The sequence below is a fragment of the Miscanthus floridulus genome, chromosome 2 (assembly GCF_019320115.1).
Source record: "Miscanthus floridulus cultivar M001 chromosome 2, ASM1932011v1, whole genome shotgun sequence".
Classification (NCBI taxonomy): domain Eukaryota; kingdom Viridiplantae; phylum Streptophyta; class Magnoliopsida; order Poales; family Poaceae; genus Miscanthus; species Miscanthus floridulus.
The window spans coordinates 20780729-20801816 of NC_089581.1; the positions used below are offsets into that span (position 1 = coordinate 20780729).

Consider the following 21088-nt stretch of genomic DNA (forward strand, 5'->3'; position numbering starts at 1 on the left):
CACTTTGATTCCCTCCAGCTCTCCTCTTTCCTATGCTCCTCTAAGCATGCAAGACAAGCCCTCCACAACAATCAGAAACAAGTATGGTGACAACGGATCACCTTGTCGCAAGCCCCTTGTAGGTGAAAAAATATCTGTCTCCACTGAATGGTCGATGGTTGATGGGCGGCTGAAGGGAGCTGGCGGCGACAGGGGCGGTCGGGCCAGGTCGGGACGGGAGAGTTTCGCTGGCGCTGGAGAAGATGGCGGCGGGCGAGCTCGCCGGAGCTAGAGAAGATTGCGGCTGTGGGAGGGAAGGGAAGAGGGTGGCCGCCGCGGCCCTAGCTCGCCGGAGCTCTGGCGAACCCTAGCGCCCGCAGCGCGGTGATGGCCTGCGGCGGGGGCAAGGGCGTCGAAGTCGGCGAACCCAAGATCTAGTTTTTTTTTTCCTTTTCTGTCAACTACAATATTTTCTTTTCTAAACTGGAGTGTGCAGCCGGAAATTAGATTTTCTGCGCACGCACGCTCTAGTAAAGTCCAAGAGCTTTTAGATTCAATTCATTTTGTAAGCCCAAACACTATCGAGTCACCTCAGACCTAACGGGCCCAATAACTGAAAAGCCCATTATCTCCCACCCCTCCGTTAAAACTCCGAAAACGGAAATCATTCACGCACCGGTCCACCTTGCCGCACCACCGTCTCGCGGAGAAACTCCTCAAAAACCCCCAAACCCTTCCGATCGGCGGCAATGGCGGCGCCGGCGGCCGACGATGCCTCGGCATCCCCAGGCTACGTCCTGCGCTCCACACTTGAGGGGCATCGCCGCGCCGTCTCAACCGTCAAGTTCTCCCCGGATGGCCGCCTTCTCGCCTCCGCCTCCGCCGACAAGCTTCTTCGCGTGTGGTCTTCCTCCGATCTCACCCCCGTTGCGGAGCTCGCAGGCCATGGAGAGGGCGTCTCCGACCTCTCCTTCTCCCCCGACGGCCGCCTCCTCGCCTCCGCTTCCGATGACCGCACCGTCCGCATCTGGGACCTCGCCGTCGGCGGCGGGGCCCGCCTTATCAAGACGCTCACGGGCCACACCAACTACGCCTTTTGCGTCTCCTTCAGCCCCCATGGCAACGTCCTCGCCTCGGGGTCCTTCGACGAGACGGTGCGCGTGTGGGAGGTTAGGTCCGGGAAGTGCCTCCGCGTGCTGCCGGCCCATTCCGAGCCCGTCACCGCCGTGGACTTTGATCGCGAGGGCGACATGATCGTGTCGGGGAGCTACGACGGGCTCTGCCGCGTCTGGGACTCGGCTACCGGTCACTGCGTCAAAACCCTCATCGACGACGAGAGCCCACCGGTGTCCTTTGCCAAGTTCTCCCCCAACGGCAAGTTCATCCTTGCGGCAACGCTTGACAGCACCTTGGTTAGTTGTCCGAAGTCGATTGCCCTTATGTTTTTGCATTTTAGTGTTGCCATATTGTTCCACCTTGCTGCATATGTGAAAAACTGAAATTACAATTTTGTTTTTATGGGAGCATATGATTGTCCAACGTGTAGTATGATTGTAGAACTTCAGCATTAGTGGTTGGCGTCATAAACTGGGGTACCAATATTTGTAGACCCCCAAGTGGCAAGAGGGACGGGGTAACTTGAGGAGAAGGGGAAGTATAAGCCCGGAGGTTTGGAGCAGGATAGTTTAAATGTGGCATGTTCTAAAGGGATTCTTTGTGTCCATGTCTAAGTTCTGTTATGTTAGTGTTACATTTGGGTAACCTCCTGGGGGTGTCTCTGAGGTAGTCCTACCTTAATTGGGTGTTATGGGAGGGCAAGCTGCTTCATTGAGGCAACCCCATGATTCTGTCTAGACGGAAAAATTCATTATATGGTGATTGAACTATCGTGTCTGCAGTCCAACAAAGTCTTTTTTGCGGGAGGAGTTAGTGGACCCCCAAACTAGTTTGTTACAGCCCGAGCATGCTTGTGTGCCTGCAGTAATCTACTATAAAATTTCTGCAGTAGTGTACATGTGGGTGATCTGCATATTGTGTAGCTCCTAATATTTTGAAACTCCATCCATCCTGAGATAATGGGTTGAAATACCTTCTCATTTTATTTTGTGCGTGCTTGCCTTGCCCTACACTTAGTCCAGCTGGAAAATAGTGCTGGGTGTGCAGTGCTGAAAAGTTCATTTTGCTCTCTTGACTTATTTGTAATACGAGTAGGTGTCTATTAAGGAAGTGCTTAATGTATTTGTTTTGCCCACGGCACACCCGTCCCTGCGGGGGAAGATTTTCCCCGTCCCCGTCCCCGTGAAAGCTGGCGGGGGACCTTCTCTCCCCATCCCGAACCCGAGCGGGGAATGCATCCCCGACGGGGTCCCCGTCCCCGCGATATAAGCTTGAAAAAAATTACTCAAATCAACAATGTAGAAGAAGAAATGTTAACCACCAACGCATCTTGAATCATATGAAATGAGATCGTTTCGTTTTACAACTCATAGCTTCTTTGCTGCCAAAATCGCAAACAAATCAATAAGAAAGTCTCACAAATACACAAGTGCTTGGGTCAGGATGAGAAAGTAAATGTAAAAAGGCACGATACAAATGCAATACACCTCTGCTGTCCACTAGCAAGATGAGAAAAAGGAGACGCAACGCAACACGGCAACAGGCCAACAACCATCCTTCTTGCAGATGGAGGTACCGCCGTACCGAGCGGCAGGTTTCCTGCGCAGGGGCCATGGCAGCTCCGCAGCTGGCGATGGTCTGGCCACGCCGCCGGGGCCCGGAGGCTCCAGGGTGCTGCACGGGCGGAGGGGCACAAGTCGATGACGGGCGAGCTGCTGGCTGCGGCCTCCGCTACCGCGAGCGTGAGAGCGAGAGTGAGAGATGCCGAGCGAGACCGCGTGCGGCGCGGCGGCTGGAGGACGGGGGTGACCGGATAGGGATTGAGGAATTAGGGTTGGACTGGCGCTTTATATACTCCGTGACTTGTTGGGCCTTTACATGGGCCTGGCGCCCTGGCTGACTGGTGCTTGCTTCACGGGGCGGGTCGGCGGGGATCGGGGTCGGGGACCAGCCAACCATCCTCGTCCCCGCCAACCCCGACGAGGACGGCTTTCCTACCAAATGTATCCCCGTGGAGATCAAATCCCCTTCATCCCCGTCCCCTAATGGAAGAATTCCCCGTGGGGAATCAGGGATCGGGTCCCCATTGCCATCTTTACACGGCGCGGCACCCCCACAGTGGGGCGGCACGACGACCTAGCGCAGATCGGGGAGAGGTGGAGGGTGGTGAAGGGCAGAGGCTCGAGGCGGTGCCGGTGACGAGGCTGGGCAGCTTGGCAGCCCCATGGCAAGGGACTGGGTGGTAATATCTGCCTCGCACGTGGTAGTGTGGTCCTCCCGCCGGTGGCACACCTTGTCTAAAGGAGCATGGCCATGGAGCAGATGGACCCATGAGAAGAGGTAGGTTCTGATCTGTTGTTGCAAGACAACGCTAGGGCAGCGAATCAATTAGATCCACGGCCAAAACCTTTCTACCAAAGCGCTGCCCCTGGTGTAGATCGATCTCCCCAGGTGCGGTGCGGCGGAGGCAGTGGAAGCCTTGGCCTAGGATCAAAACTCTAAACTTGTGATACCATGAAAGCGTAGTAGATTGGGTATAATGTATGGGATAGATTTCATTGAGCCTCTTGAATGGAATATAATGCATAGAGTACAGAGACTTGAGAGGCAAGTTGGCTCCCCTAGATATATTTATGGCAATATCGGATTACAATCCTAACTACCAAATCTAACAGTTTCAACTTTACAAAGGTGGCAATATTGGACCATCAATCAATATTGTAATTATTTTGGCTACGTGCTCTACGAATGATTTTATTGACCTGGTTTGTTGGGGAGGATGAGTCTGCTGGCAGTTAGGGCGTCAGCAGGGAGTGGGGCATTTGACGCAGGAGGGGGGGAGGGAGACGGGGTTTAATAGTTTACTTCTTACTTTACCTACCGAGATTCTTATTAAAGATAATGTGCTGACCAAGTTGGTGAGCCAGCCAACAGGTGGACAATGGTGGGCATGGCGGGTGTGGTGGGCCGCCTGCATGCCTCCTCCCTCAGGCACCAGCCTGGGCTGGGCTTTAGGTCCACAATAGTATATGTAAACATTTTTTTTGGGATTGCAAAAATGATAGGATTGAATGTGTAATGTTTACAACTGCACATGTTCATGTGACTTTTGTCTTTTATAATCAACAACAATTGGTAAGTGTGTAGTCTTGTTGATGATCTCTTTATTGAGCATGCCATGATTTGAAACGTATCAATATATCAAGTCAAATTATGTTCTTCCAGAAACTGATTCTTACTGTATCTTCCTTGTGCGTTCTTAAAAACATTGTGATCCCACATTAATATCTTACCATTAGTCCAAATATGACTTGATTATGCATGAAGCTCTAGTTTTTGGGGTGTCGATTCGGCGCCAAGGCGTCGCCCTCTGCTTAAGTGCATGTTTTTTCTGGCTCGATCCTGACATCACCCACCCTTCCTTCCCCTACTCGAACCCATAGCCGCACACTCTTCTCTGTCTTGTTACCACAGTTGTTTACCCTTTTCTGGTTTTATTCTCCCCTTCCGAACCCATTTCCATCCTGTTTCCAGTGTCTTCTGTTGTTCCTCTCCGACCACTGGAGGTGGCATGGAGTGTTAGAGTAGGTTGCTGCTGTGTATGGGAGCGTTGGGAAGGCACAGGTTGGCTGCTAGCCTGCTACTAGTGAAGGAGGGGTGGGAGGCTCTTCTGGGATTTGAGGCTTGGGATTGGGCTTTAGTTGGCTAATGGGCCTCTGCCTGACTGTTGGTTATAATGTATATTCCTTCTGTCCTTTGTCTGGCCTGATATATGTTTGCCTCCCCTTACTAATGACCATGCACGAAACCTAAGATGCTGTTGCCAAATGCAGCAATTAAACATATTGTTTTTAACAGGCCATAAATAATCTTGAGCATGTAGTTTTTAACAGGCCATAAAAGTAAGGGATCTTACATCCTCCATTTAGAAGCAGCACATGAACTAGGCATAGAATTGATTACTATCCACATCTTGTAGTGATTCTCACGTGGCATTGTGAACTGTGAAGTGATATCAAGGCTTGAAACAAAACTAATCTTGATCATGTAGTTTTTAACAGGCCATAAAAGTCAGGGATCTTACATCCTCCATTTAGAAGCGGCACTTGAACTATGCATAGAATTGGTTACTATCCATGTAGGTAGTGATTCTCACATGGCTTAGGAGCTAGGAGTTAGGACACCAAAAAGGATGGGAAGCAAGGACCTGAATTATCGCCTTTTAACATTGTTGTGAGACTGCATTTAGACGCAATTTATGACAGACATTGCTGTAATTATATCCTCTATATGGTACTTATATAAATATAAGGTGCAGTGAAGACCTCATCCCCAACAATAGGGGTATCCATTACTGTTTCCGCTACCAAAAAAAAGAAAAAAAAAGAAAAAGAAAAGAGACTTCGATCCCATTTCACTATCCTCAGGACCCTAGCCTGACCAATCATTTCCTGTAGAGGCAAATGGATTTCATAAGGTTGATGGACACTACAATTTTGTTTTTATTTGTTCCATTTACTTGGAGTATTGCAGTATTTTATCAGTTTATGCTATCGTCTTTTATCCCACGAACTATATGTCTGTTCTTCACTGTCTTGTCTTTTAGACTATTCCATGTGTATTTAGAATCATATTGGATATTTAGATCTCACTTCAGCTCATTTTCAATTCATTTACTCATCTATCAATTGAGCTTTTGATTCCATTTTATATACTGTAAGTATGCTCATAGATGTGAATGCACCCACAACTATATGTGATTATCTGTTAGAAATAAATACCAACCAGTTTTATATGGAAAAGTATATAGTAGGAGTAACGAGAAGGCATCTGCTCATGCTTTGTTTATTATTTATGCAGAGGCTTTGGAATTTCTCAGCTGGAAAGTTTCTGAAGACATATACAGGCCATGTTAACACAAAGTACTGCATTCCAGCGGCATTTTCCATCACAAATGGCAAGTATATTGTCAGTGGCTCTGAGGACAAATGCGTCTACCTGTGGGACCTGCAGTCAAGAAGAATAGTGCAGAAACTGGAAGGGCATACTGATACTGTCATTGCAGTTTCATGCCACCCCAGGGTAAACATGATTGCATCAGGGGCGCTTGATAATGACAAGACAGTGAAAGTTTGGGTCCAAAAGGAAGAAGATTGATGAGCTGCCTGGTTACTCTCTTATCTACATTGGCTGTCATGTGGACTGACTAATGGTAAGTAAGCTATGTAGCTTCCCAAGCAACAAAAGATTGCTGCAGTGGAGAATGTGATGCTCCTGGAATGTGTAACTGACCTGGAATGTGTAACTGAGTGTTGTATTGTCTGCTCAGCAGCTCAGCGATGATTTTAGTGAACTCAAGCGTTCTGTAGAGCTATTCATGTGAGGCTGGGATCATGTAAGAAAGACTTAACACAACAATGAACTTTATTTGTTGTGTTTCTGATTCCCTAATCTTTGATGCGAAGCTGTTTTGTTATCTATCCATATTAGCTCTATATTTTGAAATGTTCATGCGGGGTTACAGGTAGTTCAGTTGCTGGTTATAGATGTGGATGCTGAAGCGTGAAGTACATTAGCTGACCGTGTCATGGTTCATTAGATTTATTTTTTAAAGCAGTGCCACATAGGGATGAAAGGAACTCCAGTGAAGTTGCTTTGAAAACTCTGAAACTATGCAACTCGATGAAAGCTGAACCCAGCCTGCTGTAGAACTGTGATATCAACTGCCATCTCGTGCTGAGTTGCTCAGAGTAACATGTTTGCAGGTGTAATTGTTGTCTCAGACAATTTCTATACAAATCGATGATGGTTTTCCCAGCTGTAGTGCATCTAACCTTCCCCTTCTGAGATGTATCATATATTCATATATACCGGATTATGGGTTAGATCTCATTTTTGTGTATTGAGTAGGCTGTGTTGGGCTTTTTGCATACAGATGAATGGGCTACTTTCTTTCCTTTCTTGTATGGCAAAGGCCCATTTTCTGGTAACACTCAGTATTTGTTTGCTGCTTGCAAAATTGCAACACGTATGAGTCCTGGTAATCTGACTACATGTTTTATAATCCGACTACACGTTTTATTCAGTACATTTTATTTATATTTTTTTGGACACTTGGTTCGAAAGAAATGTATAAATCTCTAGACAACGTTGTCAGGACCAGTACAAAGTGCTACGTTCACATATTCAGTCCCTCTCACTGCCATTCCTACTTCCTAGACAACTGCAATGCCTGTGTCCCTTGCTTGCTGATTATTCAGTCTGTCATGTTCATTCGTCTTCTAATCACGGCTTTGATTTTGTGCATTTGCCTTTTCATTCTGCCTTGGGCCCTCGTGACATTATTGTGTCTCACTTTAGCACTGTGGATGCATGTTTTGGTTGGTGAATGAGAAAGCCTTGTCGCATATGATGATACAAACAGGTACTTAATAAAGTCTGAATGATTTAAAAGCATTGTAGTTCATCTAACCTTCACCTGGATCACCTGAGAAAAGCACTGTTGCTGATATGTTGGTGAATGGTGGCACTATTCAGTAGCTCTCTAAGAGTAGACATCACCTAGTCTGTCTTGTTTCTGTTTCTTAACAGTTTTTCTATGCGGTTGTGCTGCAGATCATCTGTAGGTGAACTTGTGTAGTATATTAGCCTGCTTATTACAAGGAGTTGTGTGCTCTGCTCTGCTACATGAAACCAGAAACTGCACAAATCTTAAAGCTCCATCATTTTTTATATGAAAAAAGTGCCAATGTTAGTCGTGGCATCACTTCCATAAATAATGCTTTGTCTTGCTAATCTTCCTGGTCTTTTCATCACGTTCTGTCTACATCACTTGTTACGGATTCTTTTGTTTGTTCTACTTCTACTGGGGATTATTGATTGATTGATTTATTATCACTACTACACAAATCTTCACGGGCAAAATTGATTTACCGAGGCGGGCATTGCAACCACCTCAGACGAAAGGTCATGGTTAATGGGACCTTTTCCGAAGCTGTTGGATGCCCGCCTCGGTAAATCAAATAAAAAAACAAAAAAAGGAAAACCCGTGGATAAGCCCGGCGAGCCCATCTATGGGCCCGCCGATCCCATCCACGCGCCGCCGCTACTCGCCGGAGACGTAGGTCGGAGACGCCGGATCCACTGCACCCACGCCGGATCCGCTGCGTCCTCGCTGGAGATACGGGTCAGAGACGTCGGATCCACGCGCGGCCCATCCACGGTCGCCGGATCCGGGAGAGGAAGAGGAGAGGGTCGCCGGTGGGGGAAGAGCGCCGCCATCCGCCACGCCACGCACCTGGACGCGCCGCCGCCACTAGATCCGCATTTGGATGCGCCGGTGGTGGAGGAAGGGGCGGTGGGGAAGAGGGGAAGGAGCCGAGCCCGCTCCTCATCGGATCCGCACGCGCCGCCTCCTCTCCTCGCCGGATCCGCACGCCCCGCCCCTGGATCCGTCAGAGAAGGAGGTCGCGCGCCTTCGAGGCCATCGGAGGAGGCCGCTGCGGTTGGAGGAGGAGGGGGCCGCGCAGCCACGCAGGAGGAGGAGGGGGGGGGGGGGCGCAGCCACGCCGGGGCGTCGGAGGAGGAAGAGGCGGCCGCGCGGTCACGCCGGAGGAGGAGGAGGAGGCGCGGCCCGCACCGCTCGGGAGGGAGGGAGGGAGGCGCGGCCCCCGTTGCCCGCACCGTTCGCTCGGTCGAAGGGAGAGGACGTCGGGAGGGTCGGAGGGAGGAAGAAAGTGAGGAAGGGGCGACTGTGTGGAGTCGACTGTGTGGAGATGAATGATTGAGAAGAAACCCTAAGTTCTTGATTATATATGAGCCCGGTATAATGGATTTTGTTTGGGCCTGAGCTGGGCCCGATTTACCGAGGCGGTTGTGTTACAATGCCCGCCTCGGTTAATGATTTACCGATGCGGTTATGTTGCAATGCCCGTCTCGATTAATACTTATTAACCGAGGCGGTTATTTTACAATGTCCGCCTCGGTTAATGTATTAACCAAGACGGTTGCTGGCCCGGCTGCCCTGCCTCGAATAACTGAGGCGGGCAACCGGGCCGCTCGCCTCCGAGGCTATTTTGGAAACGCTGCGCAAAAGATGTTGTATAGTAGTGTATTGTCCGTTTCAAAGGATGACCTGACCTGTCATTCTTCTCGAGCTGGACCGTACATGCCTGGGTGTAGGTGCGTGGAATCCAGCAAGAAATCGTCAGAAAACTCTTGGTTTTGTCCTGATGCTTGTGGTGCTCATTGCTTTCAAGTTTTAAGCGTGCCTTTTTATCCTTTGAAGCAATGTTGATTGCCATCGCTCAGCTAACCATGCATGTGTTTATACACATAAAACCCCCCCTAACATTCAACACGTATCCGTTGTTACTTTAAAGAGCCACCCACAGTAGTTATTCTATTGCCATGTGCCATAATGAATTGGGCTCGTGCACATACATGATTTTGTATGCATACTTCTTTTGCGTGTTTACACTGCTGGATCAAAGTTTTTTTTTTTTCCGTTTGTGATCATATCTGTTCCATCACATCTCGAAAATCTTGTACTCCCTCCATCCCAAATTGTAAGTCATTCCAAGAATCTTGGAGAGTCAAACTTTTTCAAGTTTGACTAAAATTATAGAGAGAAACACAAAGATTGATGACATCAAATATGTATAATATGAAAATATAATTAATGAAGAATCTAATGATACTTACTTGGTATGATAAATATTATTATTTTGTTATATAAATTTGGTCAAACTTGAAAAACTTTAACTCTCCAAGATTCTTGGAATGACTTACAATTTGGGATGGAGGGAGTATCTAACAATTCACACAATACAAAGTTGCATAATTTTCAGACCAAGTAGTATACATATTATTTTTTTCTGGGTAGTTTCTGCTAACTTCTGCAAACTTCTTTCACCTTTCTGAAATACTCTGTAAAACTGGTATTTCCGTTGTTATCAATGAAAATGGGGACATCCCTCGTTTCAAAAAAGAAGTACTCAACAGAAAATCCAAAATAATTCCGCATGCCTTTATTTTCCTAAAACTAGTGTATTCGTTTTTATATGCTTCTTTTGCTTGTATAAGGCCGATGGATTGCGATTTGTGATAGCATTTGATCCGTCACATCTTGAAGGTCAAAAACTGAAAAACGTCTATGAAAAATCTTTGTGTATGACATATGAAGCTGCGTCAAAGGTCGGGAAGGGCATAATGGCATGCACCCTGTTCACTTGGTTTATAAGTCGTACTTTTTCAGCCAACGAGCATTATTTTTCTCAAAAAAAAAAAATCAGTCAACGGTACTTTCAGTCATGGCTTATCAGCCAAGCGAACATGACAATGGTTGATTGTCTTATTTCAGACTAAGTATGCTTAGCTACCATACGTCCATACCAAATGCTCTATAATAGCATTCGTAGCAAAGCCAAAACAACAGTTTTTGAGGTTGGTTGGGCTCGTTCTAGATAGATGACAGTGCAAGTTGCTTGTATTTCTGGTGCTTGCAAGTTGAGTCCCTTGTTTTTATATTGCTATATTCAAGAGATATATATGCCAGAATTATTACGACTGATGAAGCATATATATAAAGCCATAACAAAACCATGTGAAGTTGCTCAGAGAGCAAGGAACATGGGGGTTAGTGACAATTCATCAACTGTGCAGCACAACTTGTTGTCCTTTTCATTCCTGGATGGGGCCTGCACAGCGATTCATGGTTAATTTACTGTTACCAAACAGTGATTTCTGGGCTCCAGATGTGCTGATGACTTGGAAATCAGGTTACAATAGACCATGCCAGTGTGTTGCCACTGCTCACTGCGCTGTTACAACATCACAGCTAGCACTATAAAGTGCTCCAGTGGCGATCTATAACATGTAGAGTGAACCTTTTGCACTTTCCACTGACCCTCTTGCCTTCCAACAAGTGGAGCGTCCATGTTTTCTTTTCCTTCTATTTCCGAGGTTTTGATGCCAACATCGTTTGGCTAGAGCAAACAGACTTGCTAAGATTAAAAGGATTTCATAAGAATATAGAATTTTGAAGGGAACCATATAATTGACATTTAATTTCTTAAGTTTTTCTTGTACCTTTTATCAAAATTCCTGATCCCATAAAATTTATCTATATAGAGAAGATCAGAAGATGTATCCAACGGCAATTTTTCTCGTGTTGCCCAGGAATCATGGAGGGTGCTCGGTGCCAAAAGTACGGGGGTTATCAATCACCCTCAGGCGGTGTCCTGTTCTACGCTTGATGAGCTAGTGGAGTGATCGTAGTATGCAAGTATCTAGTATTGTCCAATACAATTTATCCATGTTTGGTTGCTTGTAGAAACTCTTATATAGACTTTCATAGTATTCGAAGTAGGCTCAATACATTATTAACTAGTATACCAGAATTGGTCTTATTAGATAATACATATTTGCACAAGCTAATTGATCGAGCACACAAAAATAAAAAAAGTCGCCTTCCCTAACTCTACTAGAAACACGAGGCATTCACTAAAACATAGAGGTGACTACATGCAACACAATATAAACAAACAAAGGCACCAAACACTGTTTGATTATGCATATCAACCAAACACAAGGGCATTGCATATTGTGCTGCATAAGATCTAATGCTAGCTAAAACTAATGCAAGCAAATAATCTTAGGCCCCGTTTGGATGGGATTCTATAATCCGAATTCTAGATAAAAAAAATCTCTCATGTTTCTTGGATTCTGTTCGTATGTGTTAGAATCCCATAGAATCCTAGCCTGTTTGGATGGGATTTTAGGATTCTAAATTTTTTTTATCCAGATTCTTAGAATCCCCAGGGAACCAAACGGTGCCTTACATGTAGATTGTGCATTTCACCGGTAGCCAACTGCTCACCAGCGCCCAGCAGGAGAGGTCTGTTTTTTTGGAGAAATATGCAACCCAACAGTGCTTACCCTTATCAGAGAGGGGAAAAAAAGTAACGGTGTTTACCTGGACCAGGTATACCCTGGCCTAGCCGCCGTTGACACGCTGCACGCAGTGATTTTTTTTGAACTGATGCACGCAGTGATTTTTCATGGTTCTCGCCCTGATGGCCTGAACCTGAACATTTCGTGTTGGCAAGCAGAGATCGCTGAAGTTGACACCGGCTCGTGCGTGTTTTCTCTGCGTCGATCGGGACGCTAATGCTTGGCCCGCCACTTCTCCGCAGCTGTGCCTCTGCGTATCTCGGGTTGCATCGTGTCCTTTTGCAACAATGCCAGTCCAATCAATCGCATATTTGCCGTGCCAGGGAACAAGGGATTGTCTTCTTTTGCTTAATTAATATAAACCCTACTTTATCTGGATGGGATGTTTTACCTGCATATTAGCACTCCTATTATTGTTCATGAAGATTAGAGATGATACAAAGACCATCTTTTTTTTTAAGAAACATACAAAGGCCATCTATCATGCATGTCTGATCCTGCACATCTATATTCACTGTTATCTTAAACCCTAAACAGTGTACCATCAATCACCGTAAACTGTACATCAGTCGTATTGCCGCTACACGTTGTCACGTGCTACCTGCACGGATGCTCCACGACGGCCCATGGAACATTGGTGTTCCCCTGCTACATAACGATGTAAAAATGTTTAAAAATGGTATGCCACGTAATTAAGAGAGAAATAAACTAGGCAAGCCGACCTACAAAATACTACCCACTTGTATCCTACTGCAACAAACTGTGTTCTGCAAGTAGACGAGCAGGGATTAGTGCATGCATGCATGGTCATTTAAGCTACTCCTATTAGACAGAGTATTAGTGCTCGGTGACTCCTCAAACCTCAATTGTGGTGGTTACCTCCACTACTAGACGATACGTCTCCACTGTGTGCTTACCCTCAAATCTTGAGCTGGATGATCTTGCCAGAAAAAGATCTTGACTGCACGCGCAATGCAATCTGCGAGGTATCCAGCAAACCAGAGTTCGATACTGATGCATGCCGAGACCGTGCTGCATGAATCGCCAGCAATAATGTTAGGTCTTGAGAAAAAATACAAATGATGAGATAACTACGCATTATAGATTCCAACCTGCTTGTTAAAGATCCTATTTGCCACATAATCTTGAGCTCGATGATCTTGCCGGGAAAAGATCTTGACTGCACGCACAGCGCAGTCTGCTTATCTGCGACGTATCCAGCAAACCAGAGTTCGATACTGATGCTGTGTGATGCATCCCGAGACTGTGCTGCATGAATCGCCAGCATTTCGATCAGGAAGCATCTGTCTGGTGCGCCATCCTAAACAGATATGGCTAGATCTTGATCATCGTCCTCTCTTGTTTTCACCCTATAGTCAGAAAGCTTTGGTCAAGTTGAATTAAACAAAGTTACTTCTGACTCCACTATATGTAACCAATTAGGCAATTACAGTGACACACGTGCAGAGATCAACTTGCTAACCGATCATCAGGTCTTTCTATAGATTCCAGGTTGGTCGTCAGTAATGTATGTATGGCCAGTTAGCTAGTAGCTTTGGTGAGCTGCTTAGTCACTGATTCTCTTTTGGCACATGGATCAACGTTTCACCGAGCACCAAAGCCCAAGCATGAGGGCCAACTTGACCAACCCTGCACCTGCAGTCGCCCTGTTGCCATGCTTCCCACTTGCATGCGTTGCCAATGCAATTTGGCATCCCCAGATCACACTTAGCCCTAGATATCCCCCTCGTAATGAGGTGTGTTCATGTGGCCTCAAACTGTCAACTAGGGCAAACATGGCAGCAAATTGCTGCAACTTTGTGGAACCAAGCCGCCAAATTGTGCTGGTAATGATAAACAAAACAGCCTGCAAGTTGTGTTCATGTGTTCGATCTGTAGGCTCTTGACAAGCGGATTTGGCAAGAAACCAGTTGGCCTGACACACAAGCATCAGGACTGCTATGCAGTGAGCACATCTCTTTAGGTTATCCGATCAATAAATCTATTTCCTTTTTCATGATAATATATTGAAGTAGTTGTTGTATGCGAGGAGGAGGATTTGACTATACAACAGATCTCGAACGTTGTTGACACTAGAACAAATGAGATCGATGCCCCAGCTCACCAGCTGTATGTAACTATTAAGAAAATCTGGCATCCACGGGGGCCGCTGCTTAGATAATGGTTCTGCTGTTGTTTGTTAATCAGGGCTTGGCGATCTCCCAAGATCTGTTGTAATCTTTCTTTTTTTTTTGAAGGAAGATCTGTTGTAATCTGTTGGACTCGCAGGGGGAATCTTAGCTTAATGAAGAGCCCTGATGGCGCAGCCTAAGAAAAGCTAGTCTTCTTGGGTTGGCTTTGCGTTGTCCCGGGGACTTGTATAATGGCACCTTGTTGCATCGTTTTAGTGGCAAGTGGGCCAGTCTAAAGTACTGCCATGCTGCCATTGGAGTTGGAGGTGCAGATATATATACCAAATAAAAGCAAGTACAATTATGCTGCTTATGTTAGTATATCTGACAGTGTTTAGAGTAAATGACATGTTACGTGCATTGTAGTCCATGCTTTAAGCCGTTAAGCGCACATGCATGTTTACAGTTACAGATGCTTCATTTCATGCCTTGTCCTTTCAACTTACGGCTCCACTTCTGTGTCACATCGTCCTATCCTTAGTAGCCAGCATGTGCCATGAGGTTTCCTCATAAATCAACTTAGAAGAAAAGCTTGGGAAGATTTGTGGGAATCTTAGCTTGGAGACGCCCCTAAACGCTTTGGATGAAGCAGGACCAGAGAGGCTCTGCTGGGAGGATGCGGATCTAAATCCTCTGCCTAAAAGTTGCCGGAGCATATTCCCGGACGTCCAAAAATATCAATGTCTGATACTAATTGACACCTACTCAAATACGAGAATTTGGATCTAAATCGCCTTATCTTTCTAAAGAACCATAGAAAAGATAGAGAGTTCCTGCAATTAACTATCACTACAAGAAATAAGGCTTTACATGACGGTTTACTGGTGACGTTCTAAGAAAGCATAATAGAATTATATTATCTGTGACGGTTTATTCCTGAGGTGATACATCTATGACAACTGGTATAACTATCGTCACGGTTGGACGTCACAAATCATATTCCCCTGTAAACGATGCAAGATCCAGAGTATTGGATATCCAGCCCAAGACCCAGTACCCCTTGCATATATAAGCAGAACAAAAACCTAATCCTGCCCACTCGGCTGCCTCCCTCCCCGTTCTCTACCATCCCATCGCCCCTATAGCAGTTTCCTCCGCCGGCGCGGCCACCGACCCCTCCACTGTCGGCGCGGCTTTGCTCCTCTGCCACCACCGCAATCTCCTCCTCTGCGTCCACCCCTCCTCGCCTTTCCTCCCGCTCTCAGATCTAGATCTAGGCGCCGCCGCCCTACGCTGGCCTCTCTCCAGCGACACGATGACGGCGGAGGCGCCGGCGATGGTGCATGACTACGAGCTGCGGGAGAACCTGGGCGGCCGTCCGCCGTCCACGGCTCATGTGGCGAGCGGTCTCGCGGTCCACCGGCACGCCCGTGGCTGTGAAGCAGGTGCGGCTCGCCGGCCTCCCCACGCGCCTACACGACAGCCTCGACTGCGAGGTCCGCTTCCTCATCGCCGTCAGACACTCCAACATCATCCGCCTCATCGACATCGTCCAGGTCAGTAGTAGTGTAGAAGTAGAATGCCTACAATACCTTCACGATTGGGGATGTGATTGTGATGTGTGAGAAATGGTGTGTTGACACCTGTGGAGGCACACAGAGGCAAAATCCGCAAGCGCACGGGTATCGAAGTAGTTTTCACCCGAAGTATTATCGAGTATCGTATCCACGGAGAAACGTGTGTGTTGTCTAACAATTAGTTTGTCCAGGGATAGCAATCAAGGTTTAAGGTATGAGTAGAGAGAATTTTCTATATATGGTTATGACCCTATGCAAAACAAGGCTTATGATTCTAGTGTTCACTTCGAGACGCCGCTTAGACGGTAAAGCACCGCTAATAGATAACTTTGCCGACGCGACTACGGTCCTACTAATTTAAGAACATGCTCAATTTGGTGTGGACTACAAAGGATAGACGGGGCTGTTACCTCCCGCTGCTACCACACAACCAAGAAATAGGGAGCAAACACAGGTAGCCGATAGCCTAAGCACCACGCTTATGTTAATGGTTACTACTCTAATCCAGAGATCTAACAAGGACTAGAGCACAAAAAAGAACTGTGAACCCATGAACAAAAGAGCACAAAACTTAATTTAAACAGAAATCAATTACAAGAAGTATCTCATATGTAGACTTGGAGAAGCCTAAATCCGCCAAAGTATAAGCCGTAGAGATAGCACCGACATGCCGGTACTTCCCCAAACTCTTCCCTTACTCTCTCTCTCTCTCTATTAATGTACAAAGAATAGATCATAACTAGAGGACTAATCTGTCTTGAATGCGATGCCCTGATCCTAAGATGAGGATATGAATTAGGGTTTCATAATGGTTTTAGGGAGGGGGATACATGGACGTATATATAGGGTGTAGCGTCAATTCTTGACCCTCGGATCAAACCGACTTGAATAAATGGCGTAGATACGATCTTTATGGCGGTGGAGAACCGTTGTTCAAAGGAAACATTGAACCGTGGGTCCCACAGACCGGCCGGTCTGCAGGTGGGGCCGGCCGGCCCCACTTGGCTGCCCCTCGTGGTCTTCTTCGGTGTGGTGTCCTTTGGAACCTTTTGGAGTTATTTACGTCGCGGTTAAGCATGATTTACTTTGACAAATAAGTTCAACTTGACGGTTTTCTGGATAAATCCTGCTGAAAACACAGATTCACCAAAACTCGTAAAATTTATTAGTTTAAACCCCTAAACCTATGTTTGGTGATGGAATTAAGTACATATGCAGGTTATATTAACGTTTTATGATTGATGTTAACGACCATTGCTTGCCCCCTGTGGCAGGAGCTGGCTTACAAGTGCTGCGCCGGCACAAGGTCATCCTCCGGGATTTGAAACCTCAGGTCCAGGTATGCCTGCCAAAACGTAACCTAACCTATTGGGCTATTTGTAAGTTGTAACTGGATCTGATCTAACTGCAAGTGTACATATATTGTGCCTACTGACTACAATTTTTTTCAAAAGAAAATTGTCCTTCATTGGGTCTGCCCGGGCCATGAATAGAGGAGAGAAATATTGTCTGATGATAGTGGAATTTTGTCTGAATTTTGGGACAATAATGTCTGTGCTTTTCTATCCTTCTGCCACACAGTAGATACTGATATTCATTGCATCTTGATCCTGCAGGTACCATGCCAACAGAATGCTTAGCTTCTATGTGCCTTTCCTTCCGTGCAAGCTCGCTGGTATGAGGAACTCCCCAGCTGCTCTTTGTTAGGTATTAGCTATGGTTTGCAGCCATAGCAATGTGGATTCCAACTGTTTGGTTTTGCAGTATTTCTGCAAAAATCTAGTGCCCACAACTTTTAAGTTACTGTGTACAGATACACATTACTAGGATTATATAGACATCGACGAAATGATCTTCATGGTACTTGTGTTTGATAAAATCAATTTCCACCAACTACCCTGGCTCACTAAATGCAGACAAATATTATGTTGTTCCTAGTCCATTTTATAGGCAGAACTTGGCATCCCACTGCAACTTCTCTCACCATGATAACAAACAATTCAGTGTACCTATCTCTACAGTCCATTTGTCTTAATGATTATGTTCCAAAAAATATACTAGTAGTGCAAATGCAACTGCCAAGCCAAATTGTTGGAGGCTGCAGCTTCGGTTCTTGTCAAATTGGTTGGCCATCTAGAGGAGCAGTATAAGTGACAAGTTCTAGAACAAATTTGATAGGTTGTCCAGCTTGCAAGTGACAAGTTCAAGAACAAGTAATTTTTGTAACTCCTTGTATTTCAACCTGTTTTGGTTATGTACCTAGCTTCTATGTGTCCTGTACCTATGCATCTGTGTGTCATGTACCTCAAAGACTAACTGTGTTTTCTTTACCGGCATTTGATGAGGCTATCTCTGAATTACGGCAAGAGGATCAAGGCGCTCATGGTGGCTATTTCCGTTAGTTACGAAAGATTTAGTTGTCTGGGCAAATCATATGAGTTGTGTGCTGTAAGTCAATATCTTAGTTTTGTAGCTACTTGAGTGTAGCTTGGTTATTGCTTTAGTATTTCCTGTGGAAATTTGTACAAAAACAAATGTTGATTGTTTCAATGAAAATGATGAGCAATGTTTTGTCAATTGTCAGCTTTGTTCTAGTTTATGTGTTTCATGAGTGTGTCTTAATGTGTGACAAGGTTAGTGTTGATTGTATCATTAATGCTGTGGTGATTTGATACTAATTTGTGATGTTCTTTTTCGTCACTATGGTTTGGATCTGGGTTTGGATATGGGCTAGTTACGGGAGACGAACAACTAATTCATGACGGACACAAATACCAATCTGTGACGGCCCAATTCGATCCAACAAATGTATGACGCGGGATGCATGACGCTTTTCGCAATCATCATCGTGAGTTAACTGTGACGCATTTTCGCTTATCTATGATCAAAGTAAACAGTCATATATATAAGGGTATTTTTCGTAGTATATAGAAGAAGAGGCATGGCCTTTTTACGAGGAAGGAAGAAGTTCATTTTTAATCATCCAACTATTGTTCAACTCTAAAATCAGAAATCTTTGAGCATCTAGATGGTTTCAAGGTGGTTTTGCATTTACTAAAAATAATAAAAACTAGTTTGCTTTCTAAAACTTCATAACTAATTCATTTTAAATTAGAAAAAATATGAAACAAGAACCATAACTTTTATAAATATAATGTGTCTATTGTTGTTATATTTAGAGTTATTTTGATCTTGTTTTTAGTTGTTTCTAGTGTTTTATTGCTCGTAGTTGTTCATGTTATTTATTTGAATCATCATTTGTGCTATATTAAATCTAGAGATCGACCATGAGAATCCATGCTCAATATAGAGTACCAATATGATTGATTAAAGTTAACCAAAATATATTTGGACTAGGGATGCTATACTAATTGTAATGATAAAACATAATCTATATGTGATGGAGCATGGCACCTACGTGGTCGGTGTCGTCTTTACAAATTTAGAGAATTTTGGTCCTACCGATGACCTCCGGTAAATGTGTATATCGGTAATTTTTGTTGTTTTTATTTCCAATGAGACCTATTCATATTTCCAATTTTAATCAAAATTTTATAAGGTTTTGAAAATTTCAGCCATTTTCATGATTTTTGTGCCTACAGGCCTCCTCCGTTTGTCACAACAGGTAGGGGACCCTGGCTATAATATATGCAAAATGACTGTTTAAATAAGTAATGAGCATGTCTAACACTATATGAACAAGAACAAATAAAATATCAATGACTCCAAAGTCCAAATAGAGCATCAATAATTAGGTTTATTACTAGCTTAGGAAAAGGTTATTTCTTTGATCTAATTATGACTTTTAGAAAATAAACCTATTTTTCTTAATTTTGAAAAAAAACATAAAACCACTTTTTTAACAAGCTAGATGAACAAATTTATCTGGTATTGATAGTTCAATATTTAAAAGAGTCTAGTTCTAGAGTTGTATGGCAAGAAATAGATTTTTTGTAGGGGACCGTGACGTCTAAGAGGGGGTTGAATTAGATCACTAAAAATTAAGGCCAAAAAACTACTTATAAAAATCTACACAAGTTTTATCTAGATGTGCATTAGGTTTTTCTAAGTGTCGCTATCTCTAACGCCAAAGAGTTTTACTTCCTAAGTTCCAATCCTATCAACTAACCTAACAAGCTATTCTAGAAAGATAAAATCACACAACCAAGGAATACAAGAAAGTAAATGCGGAATGTAAATGGTTAAACAATGCGAACTCACACATGACGATGTTTTTCTTGAGTTAAAGCTCACGTTTTCCACTGGTCATTGTTGGAGCCCCTTTGCAAGGGCCAAACTCCCAGTTGGATAACTCCGTGAATTGTCCACGGGCCTTCCTCACACACAAGAAAACTAGTGCTTTCTCGGTAGTTTCCAATTACACCCAAGAAAATGTATTTTTTCCTAGGCGGTATGGAATAACAACCAAGGAAATGTTGAATTACCTTTGCGATTTGTAATAACACTCAAGGAAATAGGGAACTACCTTGGCAGTTTCAAATAGTATCCAAGGAAATGTTGAATTACCTTGGAGGTTTGTAAGAACACTCAAGAAAATATGAAATTATCTTGGCGGTTTCGAATAGCACCTAAGAAAATGTGGAATTACCTTGGCAGTTTGGGATGACACTTAAGAAATATGTATTTTCTTGGAGGTTTTCTGCCACCACCATGGTAATGATAGATCTTTGAGGGTTCAATTTTGCTCCGCAAGAAAATTATTAGTCGCCAAGAATATTTCATTTTCTAGTAGTGACTTGTTGTGGACGTGGAGCTACTCCAGATGGGTGAAAGCCTAGTTGAAGCATCCTCGCCTCATTAAAGACGCCCGACAAGCCAGCATAGCCTCCAAAACATATAGTTGCTTGGAAGCACACAACGGCAAGAATGCTATTTTCACCCTTTTAGGGCACTATTATAAAACCAAATTATATTGAGAGTTTCTATGTTTGAGATGTCTGAATTTTCAGGCACAATCTTTAACTAATAGAGTTAAAAAGTTAATTCATAATTCTTTTCTATAGTCAAACAATGATAAAATTACATGTTATTTGAACAAAAAAAATCAGACACCTAAAATATAGGAGAAGTGAATTACATTGGTAGGCAAAATGAAACCACCAAAGAAGATTTATTTTCTTTGGCAGCTCAGCAAAACCTCAAGTGCTGGATCGCTAAGAAAATTGCACATTTCACACTGAGCCGCCAGAAAACTTTCTTGATTGAGCACTTCTCCTAACTGTGGGGCAACTGTATATCTCCTACAACTAAAAAGAACAAAAGTAAGACAATTTTTTGGTGTGACTTTTTTTTGGGGTCGCTCCTCCCTTC

General features: G+C 44.5%; 1 protein-coding gene across 3 annotated transcripts; it reads left to right on the forward strand.

Moving 5' to 3' along the window:
• The first annotated feature begins 647 nt into the window (after positions 1-647).
• Positions 648-6569, forward strand: LOC136538150 (COMPASS-like H3K4 histone methylase component WDR5A). 3 transcript variants are annotated; one of them, XR_010779216.1, is made up of 3 exons: positions 648-1391; positions 5956-6307; positions 6425-6558. XR_010779216.1 is itself a non-coding variant. In XM_066530128.1 (2 exons), the coding sequence occupies exons 1-2, from the start codon at positions 729-731 to the stop codon at positions 6250-6252; spliced, it is 960 nt and encodes a 319-aa protein (XP_066386225.1). In that variant the 5' UTR covers positions 648-728; the 3' UTR covers positions 6253-6569. The 3 variants fall into 3 exon arrangements, 1 of the variants encoding a protein (XP_066386225.1); XR_010779217.1 differs by having other exon boundaries at positions 6428-6499; XM_066530128.1 differs by having other exon boundaries at positions 5956-6569.
• The last annotated feature ends 14519 nt before the right edge of the window (positions 6570-21088 follow it).